The sequence below is a fragment of the Filicampus tigris genome, chromosome 12, assembly GCF_054856515.1.
Source record: "Filicampus tigris isolate MCC_2025a chromosome 12, RoL_Ftig_1.0, whole genome shotgun sequence".
In the NCBI taxonomy this organism is placed as follows: Eukaryota; Metazoa; Chordata; class Actinopteri; order Syngnathiformes; family Syngnathidae; genus Filicampus; species Filicampus tigris.
Window position 1 is genome coordinate 12786920 of NC_141228.1, and position 20530 is coordinate 12807449.

The window sequence follows — 20530 nt, forward strand, 5'->3', positions numbered from 1 at the left end:
AGTCACAATTAGGTTCAATGCAGCTGAGACCAAGCGTTTGGGGAGTGTATAATAGTCTAGTTGGTACGGAAGTTGAGTTATATGTTTCAGTGTATGTGTGCGCATTCTGTGTTAACTGTTGGATGGATTTGTGTGTGCTTTTGTGTTAAGGTAAATCAGGTCACTGGGAAAAGAGGCTAATTTGTGGGCAAAGTCCGCCATCCCACAGACGCATTTGAAGCCCCCCTCCACATGAACTCTAAATGCCCGGTAGTAAAACAAAGTATATATGAGTTGTGTGCACCTGAGTCACCAGCCTTCATGGCTTGGACTGTAAGAATGTGGAAGAGAGTCCACACGCCACAAGGATAACGTCGGAAGTGGGGTTGTGACCCCTGGCAAGCCACCCACCTCACCCCCTCGGGCAAGGCGGCATCTGAAGCCTGAGAGAGAGGAAAACGTAGAAATGAGAAACAAGGAAGTACATTTTTAAAAAGGACCACCGTTGTGCGGCCCTCTTCCCGCATCTCCAAACCTGTTCAACTTAATGAAAGCTGCTGCATGTAGTTTTCTTGATCAATGAGAAGTCAATCTCAGGTTAATGGCTCGGCCCTGCGCTAATGAACACAGGCAGTCCAGATATCTAACCAACCGAATCAGACAACATATTCCCTCTGACACAAAGTCGTTTCTCTTGCCGCCCTCTATTGCCGTCGCTGCCGTGATTGACAGGGTTACTCACATGTCAATAGTAAAGATTTTGGCCGAGCGTGAAGTCCATTTCCTCGGAAGTGAAGTCAATTCATACCTTCTCATCGATTCATTGATCCATTGATCGGGACAGCTAAAAGCTAATGATCTGAGTAAGTGACTCTTTCAATTTGCATGAGGGCTGCACAATGGAGGCATGCGCACTTCATTCCAAACAATAAGACCTTCGTACATATTGAAAAGTTTTCTTATAAGGTACACCTACATAATAGCATTTATTAAAAAGTCTCAACCAAAGCTCAGTTTTGACTGACGTTCCTGTTCTCAGAAACTTTTATTTATTTATTTTTTTGTGGGGGGGGGGGGACGCGATTTTCCAGTTTTTTGTGGAGAATGCATACTGAATGATTATCAGCATTATTTAAGAATCTTTTTTTTCTTCGTTTGCTTATTTGTTCCGTCAAAACTCACCTGTGTCGAATTCTCCAGGATCTCACTGAACGCTTGATATGAAACTTGGTCACCAATCTGGTCTTGCAGCCATGATTTGAGGGACTTCAACAGGTTCACTACCATGGGGCGGCCTGGGAAGTACTGTAGAGTAGATGGAAAATTCTGTATGAAGTCCAACATGATGGTGTGTATGGCGAGTTGTAACAGAAATTTTAGGCCATGGATTTGTAGTATCTGCTGCATCCAATTGCATGAAAGAGGTATTGCAAAAGTCATGACACATTGTTTATTTACTCTAAGATGGGCCGCTTGAGAGGCCCTTCAGTTAATGGGAAGGTCACATTGACAAGACACTGAGCCACCTCCAACATCGGGGTGTCAGCTACAAGATTTAAACCGCAAAGTGCATTGGACAAGTACCACATAAAAACATGACCTTGTTTTTATGTTTGGCTGATGGTCTAAATTTGCAAATCTACCAAATTTCACCTGAAATGAACTGTGCTAACAGAAAATATCATCACAATGTCAAGAATGTTAGAATTATTGACCACGAAAAAGATCATCAAGATTCATCATAGCAATGACATAACAGCATGTTATTCTCCTTTCTAAAATCTGTAAACCGTGCAATAGGTATGTAAGATATCATTTTAGAATAAAATTGCTTTAATGGCTCAAAAATCTGATTAGTGTTGTTCGCAATAAGTCATTGTTTTCCCCATTTTAGTAACCATTTTATAATGATATAACAGTACAGTAAAAATATTGTTATTTACAATCAACAGGTTTATGTCCATTTGAATTAAAGCCCAAGTTACTAAGTACAGTAAACAAGGGCCACAGGGCAGTCTAATGAATAAATAAAAATAAAACAATAAGAAAAACAATATTGCCCTATATTGGATAACGTTATCTTGAATAAGCCACTTACTCATCCGTCCTGTTCCCGTACTGATGCACACAAATTGCACTAAATCAGCACTGTTAGCTTGATTAATAGTTGCTAAAAATCCCTGACAACGTTGTTCCCAACATTTATGAGCTGCACTTGAGTTATGGTGTGAGTGATTTTCCATCTCAGCAACTTCCAAAAGAATTCCACCTTTAAGCTGCTTCCTTCACTCGGATCCATTTCCTAAGCCACTAACAACCACCAAACAACCGTGCTAGCAGGGGGCGAAAGCTTTCACCTGAGGTGTGTTTACGTCTTTTCAAATCGTTGCTACCCTGGTGATGCCCCATGAATGAAACACGATATAGTAACCAGCAAAAGCGGGAACACGGCGAAGAGGAGGAAATCCAGCTGATGGGCGTTGATGACAGACTAAACGCAAAGACACACTAGCTGGTCTTCCCATTTAAGACGCTGACAAAAGACTCACTTTAGACTTGAATAAGTGTCTGCTAAATGTGCTTCCTGTTCTCACAATCAACCTTGGGATGGTTTACAGTATGTTGCTCGCAAATAAACACGACAAGCTTTTCGAATAGAACCCCACCATGGTAACCTCTGCTGTAACTGTTCCAAATCTCGGACAGGCGTCATTTCTTCTAATATACGACAGGTATTTTTAAATCAAAGTTACTAGCGCGAGTGCTTGCCAACAGCAAACAGATCCAGCTATGAGTCTCAGAGGAGATTTAGAAAACGTCATCCAAAAATGTACTCCTTTTTATTTGTCCCCGCCATCTGTTCACCTAAGTGCACCTGCATATGGGGACAATCTTCCGCTTCTATTCATCACGCTTTAACAGGATCTGGAAGACACACCACTTAACTTAACCCACTCAGGCTGGTTTGTGCGCTGCATTTTGTTGACAGTTTTATATGTACGATAGAAATTCAGGATATTGGAATGTTTGGAAGACTGCCGATGTTCCAAACTGCGGCAACAATTATGAAATATTGTAAATCTCTGTTGACCAATATATTCTAATAGATGCTGTTCCGTTGCAAGCATTTAAACAACATCACCACACACACACACGAAGGACTCAGGGCAGTGTGTGTGAGGGACACACAAAGGAGCCTGGTGTCCACTCCTTGCTGCTGGGAAAGTGACCTAATGGGTTTAGGTGTGGATCGGAGGTCTGAATAAGAACCAGTCAGGAAAGCTCATTAAACAGTCATATGAATTTAAGCAGAAGCAAAGAGGCAGGTGTTCGCCAGTAATGGGCTTAGCACAGCATCACCAAAGCAACACTATTCATGTCTCGATGCTCCTCGTGATCCCATCAGAAGCTCACCATGTTCCACTGGGTCATGGCGCTGAACCACCTACGTCATGCGACTTACTCATCATTGATGGGATACAAAAATTGGTGCTGGATTTGGGGAAATTGTTACTTGGACGTTGGAATGAATTCCGGTCAGACAATGGAGTCACCTTTAAAAATGAAAGCTTAAAGTCTACACTTCGATCACGCTGACTGTTTTACTTCAAATTCATTGCGGTAGTATACCGTACATATCAATAGAATACCAAGTTAGGATGTTTAAATACTAAAAAAAGGTTACATCGTACTTCAACTGCAATGGAAGACCAAATATTTTCTTTAAAATTAGAATATTAAAGATATAGATCCCCCTGCCCTGGCATTGTCCTATACACCGCCTTTAACCATTTTAAAACAATAAAGTTACAGTTTACTGGATGTCGGACTAAATTGGTTAATACAGTATGAAGTAAAGTTATCCTTAGTCCTAAAATGTTTTACCTTCCTCTTCGTGCATTTCTGTATCTTTGGGAAATACTTGCTCATTTTACAGTTAGTTTAATAATAGACTATGGCAGGATTCCAGTAAAAATGCACGAACTTGATGTTTAGGCACAGACATGTGAAGCTGGCATCCTTTTAGATCGCCCCTCTCTTTTCATTTGTTGCCCCTGTGGGCTTCTTCCAAGAAAAACAAGTTGGTGGTGTAATCCCATAAAAACCTCCCTTTAATGCGCTCATGCATCCCAAGATCCACTTTTTTTTAATCCTCATATACATGTAGAAAGGATTCATAAATCCGGCTTCAGTCCGACAAGACAGTAAATCTAGTAAAAATATTAGGAGCGTGTGCAAATAGGAAGCGCAAGCCAGTGTGAACATGTTTGGGTGGAAATGCAATAAAGGTTTGACGGTGAATAACAAAGAAACATTTCACAGAATTCTTGGACAAAAGGAGATTACCATAAAACGGCGACAAATCATCTAAACACAGTCTTTACAATAGCATAATAATATGTCACAGTAAGCCGTCCTAACACAAAAACATCAGGCACCCAAAAACACTTCCTGCTCTTTGTTTTTGGGACAAATAAACACCACTGCTGTTTGTGTTCCCTTCCTCTTTCTGTGTATTCCTGTGATTTAGTCCTTTGCTTTTTTTAAAGCACTATTTTCTTAAAAACACGTTTCTCTACATTTTCATCACATCACTTTTGCCAAGGACGTTATGTTTTTGTTATCTTGGGTGCGCTTGTTGGAGTGTTTTTCTACAACTGTGTGTGCAACTGAATTATTTATTTATTCCATTTAATCTTGTGTAGTAGTACAGAGAATGGATGGATACTTTGGTTATGTTACGTAAATTAGGCAGAAATTGTGGTGTCTAATAGTAGCAATAAGTAAAAAAAAATACATAGTTGTGTTATATATATATATATATATATATGTAAAGTTCTTTACATATAATGCTATACATTTTGGTGAGGTCCACATTGATTTGGGAATAAAAAAATATTAAACATTGTGATTGATCTTAAACATGATTCATTAAAAACCAAAGGCGTTACATGAAGGATCGGTTTCATTTAGTTCAGCATTTAGAAGGATTTCCCCCCCCCCCATGCAAGATGTTCAAATGTTTATATCAAAATCCAACAGTCACCTCTCAGTGATTTGGGAGGTTTGATACAGTATACTCTATCAATTGAATTTAGCTTTTGTTTTATAGTTATTTATGCATCACTCATCTGTAAGTAGGTAGATAATTGAATGCCTTTGGGATGGAAAAAAGTTACTTGAATCAGAATGTGAGTTAGCATCATTCCATCAGCTTGTAACGATGACTGAACCCCTCCCTATATACAATAGGACACCATGAGTCACTTTTAATTTAATCACATGACTCACGCACTGAGCTCAGGTGTCACATTTTTACATATTGTGTCATTTATTCAAGGGGACATTCCTTAATCAACAAATATTTGTCGCCTCCATGCAAATTTCAGTTCAAATTTTACACAAAGTCTAAGAAGAACCCGGCAGTGATGTGTTTGCATCACCATTTGTTGAGCCTGATCAGAACCAACACCTTGCTTGTCTTGCATTAACTACGCCTAACAAGCTAACTGGATGAATAGATTGTTTGTCGTGAGAGCGCTCAGTCAAATGTCAACAAGGGCCCTCACAAGTGGCGACCATGACAGTCGGCTTAGCCACACAAAGCCCCGAACGGTGGCTGGGCCACTCTGTTTGGGGAGGGGGTGGCAGGCTAAAAATACCACTGGGACCTGCTGCTATTGACTAAACAAACGGGAGCTAATGGGAGGCCACGGCGCGTGGCCCGCACAGCCGCGCGCACAGCAGCACACAGCAGCTTGCTACAAGGCCTCCCTAGAGAGTGAGATATAATCAGGGAGATTGGTGGCAGTGAGACAGCCTGGTGCATGGCCAATGGGGACGAGGCTGGCGGGTCAGACCTCATCACTGCAACATGTTTGCCTGGCTGGCACACTTCTAGGACGGAAGAAGAGAGTCATAGCCAGAGCGGGAAAAGGGAGAGCAAAGGCAAGTGGTATTCATAAAATCCCCCACGGGGATTCCAGAAAAAGGGACAGGCAGACGATGACGACTCCAAGGGCAAGATTTGTGGGCAGGTAAAGTTGTCAAAAAGTATCAAATGACTTGAGAGCATTAGGAGGAGAAGGAGTAGTGGGAAGGGCTCTGGGTTCGGTATCCAAGAGAGGTTTTGCTTCTAATGAGGCCGCATCAATGCAAAGCTTGTGGACGGCGGCCACGCTTCAATACCCCAGAGAGCCAAAATTAAGAGGGTCAACAATGCCCATGAGAGTCTTTACGCTCTCTATTCATTCACTTGAGGACAATCAGTATACCGCAACATTTAAACTTTGGAAGGAAGGAATGCATGAATGAATACAAAATAAATAAGCGGTGCGCATCCCTCCCATAAAAGATGATTCCGTACATATTTCGATACATGGGGTGCGATACAATTCAAGGGCGGTTTATTTTAAAGTGGAACGATTCCATTCGGTTTAATTCAGTAGGATTAGATGTGGTACAGCTCAGTTTCACAGGCAATGAGATTCTTATCATTTTACAATATCTTATTATAGAGTCTTTATACTGTATACATAGAAAACTATTTAATAGAAGGCCAATTAAAAATGTTGACTGTTTTTATATAATATTCTAATTTCTTTACATGGTGAATACCGGTTGCTTGTTAGCTCTAAGCTATAATGAAAACAATTATAAAATAAATCGTGAAATAATACACTGTGTCTACTTAACGTATACGAGTGTCACTCTTTGTATTGAGCAATAATAAATGACATTTTCCACTGTATTTTATTGCGATGCACCTATAAGTTTAGTATTTAGGTTGCACAGGTTTTTATGCACTGCAATATTAACGAGCTGGATTTCTGATACATCTCCACAGTTTTATTGGAACTTATTGGAGTGTGCAGGTGCTCCAAATGCGCTCAGTCTTGAGTCTGTGACATTTTGCTGTCTCACTCTCCCTCTAGTGGTGACCTGCTTTAATTACACTATCATTTTCCATGAAGCAGATGTTCTGAATACACAAATTCCCACAGAAAAAAAGTAGGGTGAAAAAAAACAAATGGGGGAAAAAAATGTAGCTCAAACTGTGTAAACACTTAGGGGAGTTAAGGGAAATCAAACATGGTCAACCTGTTTTCACTTCAGTTAATCTTCTTGAAATTCGGTTTTAGTAATATTTCTAAATTAGATTTAATCTTGCATTAAATATTTTAAAGTGAAAAATAACGAGCCTGAATCTTTGTATATGTGTGTGTGTGTGTGGGTGTGGGGGGGGCATGCAGTACTCTCTCTCTCTCCCACCTTTGCCAAGACTGAGATGTACTTTATGAGAGACGTCAGTGTCTCTCCTGTGAGGACAGGATGAGCAGCCAGCTCCACCCGTAGCGAGTAGTGCAGCGTCGACTCCAGGTCGGCCATGTACACCCTGGACCTGTGCAAATATTACACACAGTTGAAGGCACTGCGACAAGATGGAGAAGACAGAGGAACGCTTTTGTTTCATGCCTGTTGAAAGGTCTCCACGGCTCCTCCGCGTGTGTGCTGATGTGATCTGTGGTGGCCAGCACGGACTTCCCTGAACGCCCGACCCCTGGAAGCCTCTGCAGGGCGTAGGAGTAGAAAGCTCGGGCCTCAATGTTGCTGTGGGATGAAGGAGGAACCGGTTTCAAGTCGTCACAACTTTGCTTGTTTAAACAGGGCCGCGCCCTTTGTACATCATTAGTATATTTGATTTCATTACAACCACAGTTTGAAAAAAGCACAACTTAGGTGTAAATACTCCTGAGAGCTGATATCTAAAAATCAAAGGCGACAACTCACTTTTGGAGGTACCTTCTATAATTCCGTACCAAACTGAACAACCCTGTCCCACTCGGTTTTTAAAAACCATTGTAGACAACTTTGCGTCAATTGAGGAAGACCGGAAGCAAGGACCTCATCGTGCCACTCTAGCGCGCCGACCCCTGCCAACGATTGGTTGGAAAGAGAGTGAACCCCAAGAGGACCGAGACATTTACAAGCAACACATTTGGCAACGTGCTTGCTTATTCGCCGAGCAGGGATTGTTAAACAAAATGCATTGGACTCTTTTTGTTTTCAAGTCTAGTGTTATAAAAATGCTTTATAGCCTCCTGCGCTTTTTGTGGCCATATATTTTATACACTTACTGGAAAACATTTGCGACGATGGGGCAGATGGTGCCAGGCTAGCGCGCGGACGGGAGAGATCATCGATTATGAAGCCATGCGCTAAAACGCTGCAGCCTCGGCCATTACCGCTCGCTCGTTCGTTCGTTCGTTCGCGTCTCCCTTCCTGCACCCTCATTGACTTTCTTCCCCTTGTGCGGGACGGAGAGAAGACAGAGCATCGTAAAACTAGAAGGGGATGGTAATAAGGTGGATGGATTCTAAAAGGAGGCCCGTGCTCACTCACACCAGCCCGGGACTCAATTACACCTGTGGGCCTGGTGGGAGTGTTGCACTTGTGGAGGGAAAAGAGCCATTTATCCAGTCAGCCCCCTGGGCTGGTGTCGGCGTAGGCCCGGACGGGGGACACATCCACCTGGGAGCGGTGCACATTACATGCATGACGGATGTGCGCATTCTCACACAGACGCGGACACACACAACTGTGTCTCTCCCAGGATCAATCAGACATTCAAGCGATGATGGGATGCCATCTGCCGCTGCGCAGGTGAAGCCAGAAAAGCAATGGCATTGTTTTCATGCAAGAAATTAAAAACCTCCCCACCCCTTGTACAGTGATGGAGATGAGGGGGGTCGAAACAGTGGAGACGAGGGGTGGGGGGGAAGCGTAGAGGAGGGTGAATAAATACATCGGCAATAAATCATTTCCTCTTTGCATTTGTCAACTAAAAAGAGTCCTCTTTTGCATGCCAAGTTATTGAAAGCGCCAGACAAAGAGGCACGAGCGGCAGATGGATTTGCGAGGTGAGGAACGATCGGCGCCGCTTTATGATGGTGAATAATGGGAGCAATTTTGATGCTCTGATCCCATTAAGAGGCCAGATGTTTAAAAGTAGTCTCATGAATAAGGTTCAGATAATGAGGATGCAAACTTGTTGTGTGCTAAACAATTCAAAATGCAACGGGAATACACTTGTGGGGTGTTGTCGGAAGTAACCTGAATATACAGGAACGGGTTTGTGAGGTTTTACATGCAGATTTTTTTTCAAGTTGCGACACTGTAAGTGTAGAAACACATCACTTAAACTTTGTTACTGCACTCAAGTAGATGTTTCACATATCTGTACTTTTCAGTATTTACTGTATAGTTTGGGCAACTTTCACTCCACTTCATTTCCTTAATGTGTATAAAATGTACTCCAATCCATTTCCCCTCGCCATCTTTTTTTGCTCGTTATTACAAAATAAAACCTGAAGAAAATGTTTTTCGACACCTTTAATGCATGAACAGCGAAGTACAGATGGAAGATTATTCCTGCCTCTACTGATCTGGTAGCAGAGGGATGAGCAACTAAAATGCTGGAGGGGGGCCCCCAATTTTTCAACATTGCTACTTGTGCACCGCATAGGACAATGCACTTCCTAACCAGATGTATGACAAAAATACTATTTTAAATATGGACAAAATTGGGGCATATGTTCAAAATATGTGCTCTTAATATACTGGAATACATTTTTCAATGAATGTAGAAAAGATCCACTATCCTAAACCCAACAACAAAATAACCACATGCTGCAATTTTATTTTCCAGTGCAAATGGTTTTCTCACCATGACAATTGCCATTTAAGGGCGGCAAAACAAACTACTGAAAACGAAGCCAACATTAAGTGCAAGAACTCCTTTTGTCCATTTTTTTTCTTACAAAAATGGACTCATTCAAAATTGTAATATGAATTAAGGTACTCTTCATATCATTCCAAAACATTCAAAATAGTGGTGATTGTTGATATTAGAACTTAAAACGACAGCCGACCGCTGCACATTCACAGCTCGGAATCTGCGGTTTCACATATTCATGGATTTTTTTCACAGTATTTGTTCACATTAGGGTTTTTTGACACTCAGACTGTGGCCTGCGGGCTCCCAGTTGCGCAACCCTGTGGTAGGAATATCATTTGGCGGAAGTCAGGAAAATGAGACGCAGCTAATCACTGGTACAATTGTGTGTCTATCTCTTACTTACTTCGAGCTAGTAATATATTCTTCTATTACACTTCCTGTGGCTGAAACGGCCAGATGTCCCAATACTTCAAAAAACTGAAAAATACAGTGCTACTTTTAAAAATCTAAAATTTTGTTCGAGTCTTAATTAATCGTGTACTGACAAGTGTCCGTCTCAGTTGTCAATTAGGTGCTGCAATATATATTTACCAGCATGTAAACATCTTTTCGCTCCAAGTTTTTGCAGATAAAGGTTACACAAAACATTACGTATTTTGGCGATCAGCAACCATTTAAATCAATTGCTAGTCACTTTTGTTTGCCGCTTGTCAATTTATTCACCAGCGCTTGTAATGAATGTGAATTTGCAAACAGTAAGGTGCTGCTGGAACCTGGCCATACAATGCATTCGTGTTGCGTCGATTTATGTGCCGAAACAGCCGTCACTACATGACGATCCTTCATAACAATTTTTTTTTTAGCGGCCGCTGTCCAATCGATTACCGCTGAATGAGACATCACTTCATGAATCATGTTTGGGAACGACCTAAACAGGTTATGTGCCCTTCACATTTGAATAAAAAATGAGTTTGCAAGCAGAGGTGCTCTTCCTCCAATAAGTTTGCAAAATTACATCAGCGTAGGTGCAATTAGGTTGTGATGAGAGAGGAAAATTTTGGATTTTCATATCAAAAGCCACACGTCATTTGGATGTTCCGGCTTGACACGTCCGATCTCTCATTGGAAACGAGAAGACGATGTCTGTGATGCTTCTTGGTGGTTATTAATTGATTTTTGAGGATCAGTAATATAATTTTCATGACCAAACAAGTAGTTGGCATAGCTAACTACTGTAACTTTTATTTTTGTCAAACGCACATATGCCGTCCAGCTACAGAAAATCCCAGTTGCACCTCAAAAATGTTGCGTGGAAGATAAGGCTTGAAAGATTAACGGCAGATTAAAAGGAATTTAATTCTGTGACCTTACCAATAGTGTCTGTGACTTTAATGACAGTTTTCAGGCCTGTTGTACATGCGAATCTTCATATTTTAAAGACTGCTTTTTAACCTGAGTTGTTTCAACTATTGCCATGCAATGTAATCAAACTGGTTTGTGATGAATTTCACTACAAGTAAACTATACTAGTCATAAAAGCTACTAGGTAATATTAAAGTCTGACTTAATACCATCACACAGGAAATTAAGACCCAACTATTCACAGTTGAAGTGTGTGTGAAATTATGGGTACTGAAGTACTTTATATGTAATAAATCTTTAAGGAGTAGTTTTGTGAATCAATGACTGTGAGGAGCAACTTTCTAATTTTGTGGAACAATTTTTTGCAGATTAATCCCACGGACCTGAAGAAAATGTTTCTATTAAACATTAACAATATGTCAATATAACAAATGAACAATTGTTTTCTCTTTTTATACAGTACATAAAAATGTGCTTCTTAAATTCATATTGTGAATAGCAGAGCACTGTATTTTCTTATCTTGAAACATTTCTTATCTTGAAACATTTTCAGTGGGGCAATTTTAAACACGAATATACATTTCGGCTCAAACTTGGTATTTACGCAGTGTTTTTATGGTCCTTTAGCAAAGATAAATTTATTAAAAAAAACCAAAACAGATTAGATCTACTGTAATGCAATTTTGAGAACATTTATTGTGCAGATCTTAAAAGTGCAAATCAAACTCAGGACTGTATTGTGAAAAAACAAAAACATTAGTGACATCATAAATATTCAATATACTATATTACCGGGTAATATACTTTTATTCTTCTGGACAACTCCTCCCAGCTGATGTATGCCATAACATAACATCATTAATTTCCAGTTCCTGGTCATGTTTAGCTGTGTGTGTAGCATTATTGTGTATAATTGTCTTTCGAGACACTTATTAAATAGCCTGCTATTTTGCTGTTAAGTTGGAAAAGCTCCGCATTAACGCAGTTCCAGCCAAACTTCTGTGAAATGTGTACTCTCTCACACATGATTCACAATTAGGCTGCATGTCATTCTTGGGTTAGCTTCGCAATTAGCATGGCTGCTCAGTGTTCTGTTAATTACAACTCGTCATCCCTTTGTGAGAACGATACTTGTAAGAAGTGTAGGTTATTCCGCCATGGAGGCGATGATCGCTGATTAGGAGTCTCTACGGTTCATTTATTGGAAAAATTTAAAAATATGTGATTCTAAGTTTTGCTGTTCAGTCTGTATTATGAGGCGCAAATGCGAATTTTGACACGCAAACTGCAATGCGAAACCTCTTATTTCAAGCCTTGACTGTGTCTCTTACACGGCGTGAAACCTCATAAGTTGAATAACTCACACTTTAAGTCTGGTAAAGTTGCCTCCAGGATAATAAAGGTAGCAGGAAGGGAACTCCGTTACCCCCAATTTGGTTACAAGGTCTTCCTCAGTGCTCAGGACCCTCCGCACTGCAATGTTCTCAAACTGTAACAAGTCCAAGGTCACCTAATGCACACGGGGAAGACCAATGTGCTTAGAGTATGTGGGTGATGCCAAGCATTTTTTTTATCGATACAGCATTGTTGGAGACGGGTGCCATTACCTCTCTACCGATGTAGGATCTTACATCCTCAAAGATGAGAGCGAGGTGTCGAACGTTGTTGTTTTCCAAGAAGATGTCGATTTCAGCTTGGCTAAGGATAAAAACGTAAGTTAGGGATGTGCAATTAATCGAAATTCAATTACAATTATTGTACTCTACAATTACAAAATCGGCATAATCGCAAAAAACTATTATTAATACACATTTATATCCAGCGCACTTTGTTTGTTTACACAAGGAAATCATACTTGAATTTATACCTTTTAAAAAATGTTATAATACCTAATTTTATGAATTTGGTTTGGTCCAAAAGGAACTTACATCATTATAGTGTTTCAAAGAAATGTATTTGTCTTTATATTTTTTATCTTCAAACATTTTCTTGTTTGCACCAAAAAAATAAATGATCGTTTGGTCGTGATTTCAATTACTACCAAAATAATTGTGATCAATATTTTTTTTCATAATTGCAAAGCCCTAACGTAGGTTGCATTTTACTTGTAAGGAAATGTTCTACATCTTTCCTTAAACGCTTTATTCAATAAATGCTTGTGAATATTTGAGGGTGAAATAGATCTGTTTAATTACATGAATAAGTGGAAGAAAAACTGTTGCTGAATCCCACTTCCTGTTTTCATTACCTCAAACGTCTGTTTGAAGGCTGATCTCTCAACAAGCATGACGACAGCTTCTACTGTTCCAGTCGTGGAATAGCTTAAGGAATCATTTCTTTATTTGACAAAACTAAACAAGGAATAAAGTAGCCTTAAACTGTTTATGTCCCATCTAAATTTAAATGACAACACTGACTGTTTTTTTTATCAATATACAAAAGCAAACAAAGCAAAACTATTATAATTTTCAAATGTACAGGCATTTTTGGTGTTTTTTGTATTTTAACATAAAATGTTCCATTACCATTCAAACAAGTCACAATTACTTTTGTTTGGTCATTTATGTGAAGGACCAAGGGGGCCATTTATTTTTCCACAGCAGACGGCTCCCATTCACCCATGCATGTACACATTCCTACACGAAAGGTCGGCTGCTGCCAGGCCCACTGGGAGCAAATTAGGGTTCAGTGCCTTGCCCAGAGACACTTAGGTGCCAATAAGAGGTAGGACTTGAATGGGCATTCGATCTACCAACTGAGCAACAGCTGCCCAAGGAGCTTAAAGCGGTCTCCCTGTGGTGTGCTTTTTGTCTACCTGGTGGGTTCAAGTGGGGGGCAGGCAGGAGGCCACGGGTCTCTGTGTTTTTCCATTAGCTCTACAATGTGGTGGCGGAGGGCTTGGACGTCATGGAGCAATATTCCTGGAGGTCAGTGAACATCAAACATTGCACATTAAACACAACTATTTGTTTTGAAACAGTGTCAACAGTCACCCAGTTGCAAAATGAGCTGCAGATAATCCAACATTAACTCATTCACTGCTATTGACGAATTCACTTGTCTTTTCACAGTCCACCCATTCAGTCCCAGGAATTTATGTATATTTCTTTCAAATGTTTTCAAACCCTAATATTTCATCCACATCTGATAAGCCTATGGTAACTATGCACCTCAAAACGGCCTTCAGGAGGTGGATCACCTACTGAACATTTAGCCACATTATTATGATGCAGTGCAGTTATGGGCCACTGTAAACGAAAGGGCTCTTGTCTGGAAGACTTTTTTATTTTTAGTAAGAGCACAGTAGCCCACACTGTAAATTTTCTTGCAAAGTAAATATTCACGTCTTCTTATTCTGACTATACTGATAATACACTGCCACTCATCCCGTAAACAGAATTTCTTGTCTTTTTCTCCACAATTGATTTTTGACAAAACGAGTCGGACTCATTATCGGGATTTGTCTCCTCTGGCACACTAGTTTTATTGGGGAGAAACAATCCCAAATGACTGATGAAATGGTGTCTCATGAGTAAACCAACTCCTCCCTGTTGGCTACCATGTCGTCAGTGTAAAAAGCGTCGGCTCATTTGTGCAATAACACTAATACTTAGACTGGAAAGTGGAGAAGAAGTTTAGCAGCACCCAAAAAAGATTGGATATAAAAAATTGAAAAAAGAAATTGTGAAATTTACTCGCACGGTCTCAAAGTTTAGGGGCAAAATGTGAAATGTGAATCTGGAGTCTGCAGTCTGGGCCCTGAGCTACAAACGTAATAATAAATATCAGTCAAAAATGTATAAAGGCAGAACGTTTGATACAACTCTGATATCGGCTTTCATTTTACTGTGTTCTGCAGGTGTATCTAATGGCATGGCCAGTGAATGTATTCTTGAATGGGCTCTGTGTGCACTATAATACCTGTAAAAGCCTTTCCAGCAGAATCCTCCTGGCTGTAGGCATGGAAGAACTGAGGTAAAACAAAACAAGAGAGTTTTGGGTTACACTGAAAGCCGAGGAAGCAGAAAGATCAAATCAGACAGTCCTCACATAGCCATGAGAGAAGCAAAGCGAAGCTGTGTAAAGTTTGGCTGGCACACGGCCATCCCCCTCTGCCCACCTTGACCCCTCAATCCCCACTGGCCAAAATGACTTGCAGATGTTTAAGCTTCATTGTGAATTGATAAAGAAGGAGCCCTTTGTCCCATTCAATTTCACTATAACGTCAAGGTTTTTGGTTTTCCAATGTTTTAAAGCTGATTTTTATCTGACGTGCTAGCAAAACTAAATCAACTGTTGGATCTAAAAGGTCAAAATCACCAAAATGTATGTCTCCAACACAGACAAACACAATGTAAAAAAAAAAAAAAAAAAAAAGAATTAGGTTAAAAATTTAAATGAATGTCATCTGATCATTTTCAAGGTGTCTAAACAAGCATGATACATTTACTCTGTTAGCGTCAATTCACGTTGTAAAACAACATAACAGATGAGACAAGTCCTGGCTGGTCAAGTATTGACCACTGAAGCAGTCATTTCCAACCACTGTAACCACAGTGTGCGATAAAGGATCATCCAATTTGATTTAATTGGTCCAAAAGTAATTTACAACAAATAATGTATCCTTGTTTATCTATCTATGCCAGCAACATGTCGCGAGAGGCAGAAAAATTGAATGCTCTACAACTTGACGACAGAATGTAGCCAAGATCATTATTTTTTCAGTATAATACTGTATACTTTTGGTGACATTTTTGTTTGGCGGTGTGCTGTGAATTTTTTTCCTACTATGTACCTTGGCTAAATATAGGCAAATTGTCTTCCTTAATTTCCCAATACAGAATATCACATAAAAAAATTGTGTGGGTGATTATCACCCGACGTTAGTGATCTAGGGCTAAAATGTTTCATTGTATTGTGAGAAAAGGGCTTGGTTGCTACCGATGACATCAAACACATAATAATAAACGCTTACCTAAATCACATCTACTCACTTTTAGCATAACAACAAGAGCAGAGCACTGAGACGGAGGGCGCAAAAGATTTTACTTGAACTTGCCCAATGAATGAGCAAGAGGACACTTGTTACCTTCAAAGTTGGAAATCCTCTGATGCCGAAACTTGTGCAGACCTTCCTGTTATTCTCATCAGCACAGTCAATGGCTGCTAGGTCAACAGCAGGCTTCCACTCTGACAAACAGAACAGCAAAGCACACAATATATATTATTAGCATACACAGGTCGAAAATGGCCACACCGGTCAATTGTTTCTCCAAATGTTAGATGATACTGCAGAGGTCATCCTTAACCACATACGAGGGCGGTACAATATGAGACACAATAATGTAAGAAATCATAACATACGATGAGATAAGATTCAATCATTCAATAACGTAACATACGATAAGATGTGACAAGATAACAAAACAACATACGGCCCAATGAGATAACAAAACATAAACCATGACGATCAGATAAGTAAAGATAAATACAACACATACACGATGAAATATGAAAAGATTCCATACCAACGATCAGCTACGATAGATAGATAGATAGATAGATAGATAGATAGATAGATAGATAGATAGATAGATAGATAGATAGATAGATAGATAGATAGATAGATAGATAATCAGTCAGTTCGACTTATAGATAGTACTGTTGCCGTTCAGTGCCAGCATCATGGTAATTAAATTAACGCACCTTTAATGTCTCTCGCCAGACGTTTATAGAAGGGCGAAAAGGAGATGCAGTGTCCACACCACGACGCATAGAACTCCACCACTATTGCCGAGCTAGAGTTGACCAAAACAGACTTGAAATTGTCCGGGGAGAGCGCGACGATTTGATCCGACTCCGTATACAGTCCGGCCTCCGTCGAGGACAGCAGAAGCAGACAAAATGTCAGGCAGAGCACAGTGACGTGTCGTGGGTATCTGCTGATTTCTCCGCTGAAAAGGGACGTGGCACGGTTGTAGCACCGCGCCATCTTCCCCGGTTGTGTCACTCGAACGTAAAGTTGACCACCACTGAGAGAAACTTTTCAGCACAGCAGAAAGTTGCCGACTGCCCGCACAGCATCTGGTTATTCCACCGGTGCCTCTACCCTGGCCCTTACGGTAAATGGACGGAAATGACCTGTGAGAGCATGCGTCACGAACCATAAATACCTACTACTTTTCCACGTAAATTCGTATGGTTTTCAAATCTGGCTTCGGAAAAATTGTGGTATATCTGTGAAGCGACATCACATAATTTTATATTAATCTGAGCTAATCACTACCTTTCATTAATCACGATTTGCGGAAATGCACAGGCAGCCACATCCGGGTACACTCAGTATCCGATTATCCCGGCTGCGTCTCTACATTGGCCTTTACGGTAAATGGATGGAAATTACCCACTGAGTGCAATTATCATGTATCGTGACGAACCATCAACAGCTACTTATTTTCGAGGTAATTTCGTTTGGTTTCAAATCTGGCTGCACCTAAATTATGGTAAATCTGTGAAGCGACACCATAGAATTTTACGTCAATACGAGCTCATCACTAGAGTCTTCATGAATCACAGTTTGCGGAAATGTACCGGCAGCCACATCCGGGTTTCAAAATAAGAACAAAGGAACTGTATGGTATTTAAATGTAACAGCTGGTTCTCGAACTTTGTACCTCTTCACAAAATACTTCAAGTACCACCAACAGTACGCCCAAGTCTTTATCAAAAAACCAAGGCAGAAATTTATCACAGGCGACTGCAGCAGTACGACTGTATATGCACAGTTTGAACGTTACCACTGCTTAAAGAAAGAACATTAACTTTGCTTAAATAATTATTTAATTCGAATATATTTCACATTGAAGTTTGATTTAAAAAATACATTTTCAAAAACAAACGTCTCTTAAAAGATTAAATGCAAATGTGTTGTACTTAAAAAGTAAAATACAAATGAACAGTACTTAGCAAATGGTTTGTACTGGATTAACAAAAAGTCTAAACCACTGCCACTGTCACCTAATACTATCAACTTTAATACTGCGTTAGCACAGGTTAGTGAGTGTAGAATATATTAGAGTATATTAATAAAATCATTATGGACAATAGTAACAGACAATACTCTATGTTGCTTTCTATGTAATAGTTGCATATTTGACTTAAATATTTACTTTGTGATTTACAGGCAAGGCAAGTTTATTTGTATAGCACTCTTCAGCCACAAGGCAAATATCCATAGTGATTTACAGAGGCAAAGAAATAATGTTTAAAAACAAGATTAAATGAAATATTTAAAATCAAGCTTCTTGTCCAAAGTCATATAGAACAGGCTTTGCTGTTTTTTTTGCTGACATCAATTTAGTTTTGTAATAATGGGAAAGCTGATGAAGACACCAACAAGTTACAACCAATTATATCCCCAACCTGTCAATTCCACTTCAAGCTTGTTGTGTACATACATTATATGTACAGTGGAAAGTCTACATACCCCAGTTAAAACACCTGTTTTGTGATTTATAAAATGACCTACAACCTGTGCAATTTACTTGAGAAAAAGAAAATCTTTTTCAGGGTATTAGTATAAATAAATAACTGAGATAATCTATTTATATATATATATATATATATATATATATATATATATATATATATATAATCTATTGCATATCTGGTGGCAGGTGCTGACTCCTACTGTAGGTAACAAGAGTTTTGAGAGTGACTGGTGCATACTGAAAATAGTCACATCCCCAATGGCAAATGGGTGTGCACACTTGTGGAACCACATTATTTCCATTGTTTTTCATTGCACTAATAACCTTCACAATTGAATTGGACCTTTACTAACGTTTTGAACGCACATTCATCTTGCTGTTCTCAAACAAGGAGCTTAACAGAAAAATTGAAAACAGGTGTTTGAATCGACCGACACATTTTCGGCTTAATTTAGAATTTGTATTTAAACAGTTCACTTCATCATGATGTTCATATTTTGGCATGAGATAAAGATGACACCTAAGAATTGATCAATAGTACCTCAGATGGAAAAGGCCACTGACTAAGAGTGTCATACAGTGTTATTAGCAATTTTCAGGCAAAAAAAGGAACATTTGGGGGAATTTTGCAGTTCAGATCCCTGTTACAGAATAACAAATTGTACAAAAAGTGCAGAAACACTGAACAATTGAACATGCATTTTCAAAAGTTCACTTCAGCATATCAGTAAAGGTTCTAGTGCATTTTAGGTTCATCCTGAAACCCAAAACCTGAACATCCCTAACTTTTGGTGAGTAGTGTAAGAGCAACTACTTAAGTTCTGATCAGATACCATGTAATTACTTGATTGGAGGGAAAAAGCTGGAGTACCACCAAGTAATCACACAAAATCACAGGGAGAAAACGCAAACTTGACATAAGGCCGGAGCTGAGATTCAAAGCCAGAACTTCAGACCTGTGAGGAAGATGTGCTAAACCCTAATCCATCGTGTTGCTCGCAACTCAAATAATGAAACCACTTGTAATTTTATTATGTACTGTATCCATGTCTCACCATGCTGTTGCTTCATAATAATCATTTATAATGTAAACAATTAGAATTGAATATTTGCAACAATACTGTATAGGCCTATAATTAGTTTCCGCGGGTCAGTTAACACACATACGGTAATCACAATCAGACAATATTAACATTCTAGAAACTGGATGTTGGTAACCTAGAAGTGAAAACTGATCTAAAAAAATAAAAAAGGTAGAAAGTATTTTTAACCCATGACATGCAGCGACCTCTAGTGGTAAATAAGTTTACCTTCTAATAAATGGACATATAACTGTATATTTATGAAACAGCTGGTCTTAAAAATACCTTAAGTGTGTTGTGAAATTTATAAATTCTCTAATCTCTAAAAACAGTTTTGCCTGGGATAACTGTTCAGACAATTGTTACTGATCTGGTGATTCTAAGGCAGTTACATTGATATTTTGACATTTAAAAACATAATTTCCTTAACACTTCCAGCTCACAGATAGGCATCAATGCATGTGGCATTAGGCATGTGCAAGTTTGCCGAATAAATAACGAGGGCCACAAACAGAAATAAACATGTCACTTGTGAAGGAATTTCACATCTTGTACATTAAATACCACATTGGTGAGGTAAACCCTGCATACACACTTCCACAGTGCACACCCATATGATTAGGTGCACAGTGTAATGAGATCCAGTAACAAGAGTGGTATAAAAAAAAAAAACAACAAAAAAAATTAAAAGAAAACAGCATTTACAAAGATAACGCTCTGTCTATTTTGAATGGCCATCAGTTATTAGACAATGATTATTGTCATGGTTGTAAGTGAACTGCATTAGATTTTTGATTTGGCTACAAGAGCATTGCAAACATTGACATTGATGTGCAAATGTTTAAAAAAAAAAAAAAAACATACACTGCTACAGAGCA

At 39.4% G+C, this 20530-nt stretch overlaps 1 protein-coding gene across 1 annotated transcript in view; it reads right to left on the minus strand.

The window, feature by feature from the left end:
- Positions 1–17224, minus strand: part of qsox1 (quiescin Q6 sulfhydryl oxidase 1) — a 28469-nt gene extending 11245 nt beyond the window's left edge. The window contains exons 1-10 of the mRNA XM_086047160.1: positions 16787–17224; positions 16170–16270; positions 15002–15050; positions 13896–14001; positions 12688–12778; positions 12445–12590; positions 7456–7590; positions 7252–7381; positions 1162–1284; positions 284–422 (exon numbers count right to left, since the gene is read on the minus strand). Of these exons, the coding sequence (XP_085903286.1) occupies positions 284–422; positions 1162–1284; positions 7252–7381; positions 7456–7590; positions 12445–12590; positions 12688–12778; positions 13896–14001; positions 15002–15050; positions 16170–16270; positions 16787–17072 (1306 nt within the window). The 5' untranslated portion in view covers positions 17073–17224. The remainder of the gene's footprint in view (positions 1–283; positions 423–1161; positions 1285–7251; positions 7382–7455; positions 7591–12444; positions 12591–12687; positions 12779–13895; positions 14002–15001; positions 15051–16169; positions 16271–16786) is intronic.
- Between the last annotated feature and the right edge of the window lie 3306 nt (positions 17225–20530).